General features: G+C 41.6%; 1 protein-coding gene across 1 annotated transcript; it reads left to right on the forward strand.

Annotated features, from left to right (window-relative positions):
* Positions 1–5,009: 5,009 nt before the first annotated feature.
* Positions 5,010–6,195, forward strand: LOC311274675 (uncharacterized protein). Its single transcript, XM_084382545.1, has 3 exons — positions 5,010–5,226; positions 5,419–5,693; positions 5,875–6,195. The coding sequence occupies exons 2-3, from the start codon at positions 5,466–5,468 to the stop codon at positions 6,016–6,018; spliced, it is 372 nt and encodes a 123-aa protein (XP_084238671.1). The 5' UTR covers positions 5,010–5,226; positions 5,419–5,465; the 3' UTR covers positions 6,019–6,195.
* The last annotated feature ends 1,288 nt before the right edge of the window (positions 6,196–7,483 follow it).

The following is a 7,483-nucleotide window of genomic DNA, read 5'->3' on the forward strand; positions in this document are numbered from 1 at the left end:
TGCAGACACTGTCCACATCCATCAGCTTTGAGGTTAAAGACTGTTTCATCGATGCAAACTCTTTTTCAATGCGCTGCATCAGGGTTTTTCAGCACATAGGTTTCCTCCCGCCACTTATTCCCTCTATCAACTTCCGAAATGACTTCTGTTCCACCACTGAGAAGCGCTGAACATCATCAATAACAAAATCAAACTACAGTTTGTTGACACGTTCCTGTGACACATTGAAACCTGCTGCCAGCCTGGCTTGTTTTAAAGCAGGTTGAGATGAAGGGATTGGTGATTCATCTTCCCTCTCATCAGACGGTTTGGATGGTTCTTGCACCAACAGGACCCTTGAATGTTTCCTCTGAAAAAAGTTTATTAAAACCATAGATCAGTATTTTGGAATTGAGCACATATTTGTTCTTTACACAAATAATAAGCTGATAACAAAACATGTTGAAATGTAAATTAAGAAAAAGTGTTTGTTGCATTATTTATGTACAGCATGTGGAAAACATGATACCATGTTGACCCAATGACAAATGTGCACAATTTAGACAATATCACAACCCAGATAAGTGATGGCATTAATGTTCCATAAAATAGACCAAAATTATAAAGATGAAACTGTTCAAAAGTTGTTCTTTTATATGTTCAAAGGTTTAACCATATATTAGGAGTCTGACCTTAGGCCTGTACTGCGAGGGAGGCTCACTTCCTCACTAAATGGAGCGACAACGGGCTGATTTCAGCCAAGAGGAGCAGGTTGTTTTAATGGAGAGAGTATGAGCGATACAAAAAAGCCTGATCACAGCCTGAAGCAACAGTGTTGCTGCAAATATGACAAGAGGAGGCTGATTTTAATTTCTGACAGCTCTACATTGAGCTGCTTTTAAATATGAAGCTTTAGAGCAACAACAACTGTTGTTTTAAACTGTGTTTTATATTGTTTTCATATATTTCACTGATCGCAATTATAAAATGCCAGTGTGTGTTTTATTGAAAGCGAGGCTGGGTATGCGTATGAAAATAGGTTACAGTGGGTTTTTTAGGTGCTGTAGCTACAAGCAAATCTCATGTTGTCTCTGTACAAAGACTTTTTTAAATGTGAGAAAACAGAGTAGACCTACTCAAGATTTGCGTTTGGGCAACACATAACAGGCGAAACAATTAATTTATTCATGGCCACATTAAGTTAAAATATCTGTCCTGCTGCGAGCGCACAACTTCTTTCAGTGGTGACTGACTGTATATAAAAGTAAATAGGCTATAGCCTAATAAATGACCTCCTGACGCGAGTCGGATCAACAGCTGAGCAGCGTATCCCCTCAGCTGAACATCTGTAGGCGGAGACGCTCAGAGAGAAAGTAAACAGCAGCGGATCAGCGCGATCTCTCCCTCCGTACAAATGCTCCGCTCTGATCCAGCTCCACTGGACTTTCAAAGTAAAGGTGACGCCAGCTGTAAATGAGTTAAATAGTGAAACAGCGGCGCTTTTATAGCCGATTTTATGATTAAACTCTGAACAGAACCTGGTCGGGACCAGGTTATCAGCTAAGCATAAGTTACCATGGTGATCTAGCCGGGTTAAAAGAGAGCCACCTTTGTAATACAGGGAAGCCTGGCTTTTAGCCCGCTAAAACACTAAACTGGCTTTGCAGTACACCCCTCAGGGTCTAACCTTTTCAAAAGCTCAGATAAACTAATAAAGATTGCAGCACATGGTGGCGCTTCGAGGTCATATTTGAAAAAACTTAGCTAGGTTACATCTTACTTCATAATACTGTTTATTTATTTAAAAAGGACAATGTACATTAATAACATGACTGTTCTTGCATCAGAATTTATGTGAAACTAAAGCTGACTTTCCCATCATTTAATCTGCTAGCATAAAAGACACACCGAAGTTTGACACTTCTTCCCCTTTTATTGTATGTGAATGCTTGCAGTTACCGTAGGCTACAGCTACATCAGGCTACGTACCTTTAGATGTGTCTTCAGGTTCGACATCGACAGTTTCGACGTCGACAACACCTTAACTGCCGGCAAACACTCTTTGCATTGTACTGAAATGTTTGGGCCCTTATCTTCTGTCTGTATGAAGTGTTTTTTGTATTTCCAGCCCAGGAACATCTTGTGCGCTGCCGACATGGTTGCTGCTGAGTCTGACGGCCGCCGTACGGTTTGTCAGTTGAGTCGAATGGCACATGACCAGAGAGAGCCAATCACAAGCGTCAGTTTTGGAAGGAGGATGTTGATTTGAAAAAAACTAAAAACAAACATGAATCCATGGGGGGGGGGAACTATTTTATAAATCCGAGCTTTTGTGGCGATTTTTCAAATGTAACTTAAGTTGTAATCATTGAAATTTCCAAAAGCAACTGTAATTTAATTACATATTTTCTCCCAGTAATGTAACGGATTACAATTACGTACATTTTGTAATTAAATTACGTAACGTCGTTACATGTAATTCGTTACTCCCCAACACTGTGTAAACTGCATACTGAATGTGGGATTCAGTATGCTACTTCAGCAGACCGACGCCGTTCACGCCGCAGTATGCAAGTTTCCCAGAATGCATTTTGTGGCGACCGGCAGCGGTAGTTGTAAAACAGGCGCAAAGCTGTTTTATTTCCCACTGTAGCGCTGTTATTATGTCACTTTATTAAGTTTTAATATTTTTTCATGCGAGAAAGTAACCGTTTAGATCCCCAATGTGCGGTTAGTTTACCCAAATGACGGCTGTTTAGTAATTTGCCTTGATGTTTTCGGAGAAGTGAAGCGGCTCGTCTCAGAGGCAGCAGCCCCGTCTCCAAAGGTGTTCCGCTGGCCAACATGGGTCGTCGTCCCGGGGGAGACAGCAGGCCAGTTATCTTAACCGCTGCTCTTTGAAGATGAACCGCTGCAGGGAAGCTTCATGTTTGTAGTGGACGGTATACAGTATAGCGCTGTCTCGGGAGCTCTGTATGCACAGAAATCACCAAATATTAATTAAAAAAAATGTTTTAATTAAAGGATAACTACCGTTTTTTACAACCTGGACCTTATTTCTAGCAAAATATATGGTCATTTACTCACCCAGATAACTTTGGTGTCATTTGAAGTCGTTCGGACGAAATTAGATCCAGCGTAGCGCCGATATATCCATATAATGAGAGTGACGGGGCATCGACACACAGCCTCTATATAACATCTCCCACGAAACTAGTTCATTTCATTAATATTTTGTCATGATACGCTAGTGCTATTCCCCTCTGAGTCCGGGCTCGTCCGTTATCAACATCCGGAGTCAAACTAGCAGTAGCAGCTACAGGTAAACAAGCCGGCTGTCGCGGGTGCGCGCGCAGCTCAGAGACGACATCCTCCAGGTCAGAGGTAGTAGGTCAACCTACAGACCCCGGATGTTGATGACAGACGAGCCCGGACTCAGAGGGGAATAGCACTAGCATATCATAACAAAATATTGGTGAAATGAACTAGTTTCGTGGCAGATAAGGCTCATAGAGGCTGCGCTTCGGTGCCCCGTCACTCGCATTATATGGATATATCGGCGCTACACTGGATCTAATTTCGTCCGAACGACTTCAAATGACACCAAAGTTATCTGGGTGAGTAAATGACCATATATTTTGCTAGAAAAAAAACGGTAGTTATCCTTTAACAGAGTACTTTTTTTCATTTCATATGTACAACAGCCTGGATTTCTATTGTACCTATATAGCTTTCGTCACAATAGTCAAGTAACCTATGCACTGTACTTATGTTATGTAAGCAAACATAAACGCTGTACTGCTCCGGAGTACGTGACGAGGACGTCATGAGGCTTATGGACAGTATAAAAGGTGAGCAGAGGCGGGAAAAAACTGAGGGGGACAAAGGAGAAAATTGAAAACAGAGCAAACTGAAGTCAGACTAAAATAGATAGATGTCTTATCTATCAGTAGTGAGAGGCCACAATGTGGCTCAAAGAAGACGAAGGAGGGAGAGGAACAGGATGAATCTTCTTTCCATCATATGTGAATATGAATATGAAGCCAATGTAAGTAAACCAAACATTTATAAGTGTCAGTTAGGGGCAGTTTTAGTTCTTAACCTGGGCATACAGTTATGCTAGATAAGTCAATAAATAATATTCAGAGATAAACACGTTTTTTTAGAAACAATTTATAAGGCCTTCTTGAAACAGTTAACTTAAAAAAAAAAGAACTTTAAGAGTCATGTGAAGTGATACAACAAAGAAAAAACATTTGCCCCTGCTCCCACAGGCTGCGCTTCGAGGGCAGTATTTAAAATTAAATGCCCACGCTCCTGTGGTCCGCCTCTTCTTGGGAGAGGGGGATTTGGGGCGAGACTTCCACCTTTCAAGGCGGACAGTAAACGCCTTGTTCGAGGCTCTGAGGTGTGGCAAGGACCACGGATGGGGAGACGCCCTGGAGGCTGCAGTCTTTCTGTACTGGCTGGCCAGTGCCACCTCGTATCGGGTAGTATCGGAGGCCTTTGATATCCCCACCACCACATTCCACGATACTGTGCATGGGGTGGCAGACAGCATCATGGCCATCTATGCAAGGGTGGTCCATTTTCCTGCTGCAGATGAGCTGGACGGCATTGGGGAAGGCTTTGCCCACCTTGCTGGCTCCCGTGCCTTCTGCCGTTTTGTTGGCTGCATCGATGGGACGCACATCAGGATTAAGCCACCTGCAGCAAACAAGGACGATTACCTGAACAGGTATCCTGCATACAAAGTTCTATTTAATCCCATCTTAATTAGGGCTGCAACTAACGATTATTTTCATTATCGATTAATCTGAAGATTATTTAAACAATTAATCGATTAGTTGTTTGGTCAATAAAATGTTAAAAAATGTTGAAAAATATCAGTTTTTCCCAAACCACACAATGACGTCCTCAAATGTCTTGTTTTGTCCACAAACCAAAGAGATACTCAGTTAATTGTCATAAAGGAACAAAGAAACCAGAAATATTCACATTTAAGAAGCTAGAATCAGAGAATTTGGACTTTTTTCTACTCAAACCGACTCTTTGAGTATCAAAATAGTTGACGATTAATTTAATAATCGATTATTGTTCAAGTCATCGATTAATTGTTGCAGCTCTAATCTTAATGTGAACAATTTAGTGATTTTTAAAAAAAAAAAATTTACAGGAAGCTTCTTCACTCGATCCAGCTTCAGGCGGTCTGTGACCACAAGGGTTTCTTCCTGAACACATTCACTGGTATGGATGGTAAATCAACATTTAACAGGATGATAATAGGCCTAATTACTTTGATCTGGATTACATTGATATGTAATTTTTACATTTTTTTGAGGAATATGGATTGCTTTTATTTGTGATTTAAAAGGTCTGTATCAGAAGTGTTTACAATCAAGTACTCATTTTCTGTTTTTTCACGACCACTACTTACAGGCCTACCTGGTGCAGTCCACGACGCACAGGTCCTGCGGTGGAGCTCCATGTACTACCGGCAGCTCTACCCTCCTCCGGGCTGGATCTTCCTTGGGGATGGGGGTTATCCCTGCCTGGTGGCACCCATCTCCCTCATAACCCTGTACAGGGAGCCGGTGCAGAACCCTGTGCAGGCCAGGTTCAACCGGCATCACTCCAGGGCCAGATGTGTGGTGGAGAGGGCATTTGGGATGATGAAAACCCGGTGGCGCAGCATCTTCCTGAAGGCTCTTGAGGTAAAAGAGAGCATAAGATGTGTGTAAATGTAACTAGTATGTAATGGCTGACAGCTGAGCAGTACATTATACACAAGTACAGGTCATAAAAAATAGTTAAGCATTTTAATAAATTAGGATTAAAATGATTTTGGTTTAATAACTTTATGCAGTTACATAAACCACCTCTTTGTTCCTGTAGGTTAAATCTACCTTTGTCCCGGTGGTGGTGTCCACCTGTGCCTTCCTCCATAACCTCTCCATCCACAGCGGGGATTTGGTGGAGCCAGATGTGGAGGAAGGGGTGGACCATGGAGACGAGGAGGAGCAGGCATACCAGCCCTGAGACCAAATGCCAGGGGACAACGTCAGAGACAGACTGGCAGCAGAGGTCTCAGCTCCTGGAGCCGTCATCCCTGCACTGCAGGAGCATGACTATTAGTCACAAAGACATTTTTTGTATATAGTTAATATGACATAAGTATTTTGCATATATTTCAAATTGTTTGTGTTCCTGTGATTGCTTTTTTTTCTTTCTAGCATACAGTGCATAGATTGATGTCTAATCTTTGTAATCTATGCTGTTTTTAATTTAATTGTTTTTATTTATTGAACTGTCTATTACCACCTGGCGAAAGGACTGCCAATGAAAATTAGCCCTCAGCTAACTCTGGCCTATTACTTTCTATTGAAATGTTGATTAATGTGCGCTGTCCCTATTTAAAAATAAAGAATTGTACCTTCATCAGCTCATTGTCCATTTCCATGTTTTTCCATATTCTGTGTTCTAAACTGTTTTCTTGTCTGTATTCAACTCCAAAAGGGTTTTCTTGGGAGTTTTTCCTCAGTCGATGTGATGGTCTAAGGGCAGAGGATGTTGTTATGATGCTATGTGAAGCCCTTTGAGACAAACTGTAAAAAAAAATATATACTATACAAATAGAATGGCACTACATTTGGAAATGTACCTGAGGGTTAAAAGTAAGAAATAGTTAAGATTACACTTCACTTCAGAAGTCATTAAGCCTGGCTGTGAACTTTGTTTCGATGCAGGCTATACCTTTTTTTAAATACAATTTCATAACACCAGGGTCCGGTCATTGCTACATTGGACTAGGTGAACCTGTCTTGGTACGACAACTTAACATGTTGCACCATTCTCAAAACAGTATTAGCAACTAGGCAATTAATGTCATGCATGTTCTCCCAAAATCTTTTTTTTTTTTTTAACAATGTGCCTCATCCACCTTCATTGTGATGCAAAATATAACATACCATAACATTTATGCAAGATGTCATACTGTTATATGAATATGTTTTCTGGGATGACATAATTTGAACACCAGTGACACTAGAAACAAATATAATCAGACAAATGCAATTTATTTTTTAATAACCCTCTCCGACATCAACATCAGTGATTTTTCCCTTCTCTCATCTCTTTCTGCATTTTCTTTCTCTCTCCGCTCAATCCACTCTCTCTCCCTCTTTTCTTCTCTCTCCACCTGCTCTCTCTCCTTCCTCTCCTCTCTCTCCAGCAGCTCTCTCTCCCTCTTTTCTTCTCTCTCCACCTGCTCTCTCTCCTTCCTCTCCTCTCTCTCCACCTGCTCTCTCTCCTTCTTCTCTCTCTCCGGCTGCTCTCTCTCCTTCCTCTCTTCTCTCTCCAATCGCTCTATCTCCTTCCTCTCCTCTCTCACCAGTGCTTCTCTTTCTTGTCTTTCCTCCCTCTCCATATACATCCTCTCCCTCTCCTCATCCCTCTCTGCAACCTGAGAGAAAAGTTGCAGCCACTCGGGCCCCCTCTTTTTCTT

Source organism: Pagrus pagrus (assembly GCF_965226575.1).
Source record: "Pagrus pagrus genome assembly, chromosome: 19".
Taxonomy (NCBI): Eukaryota; Metazoa; Chordata; class Actinopteri; order Spariformes; family Sparidae; genus Pagrus; species Pagrus pagrus.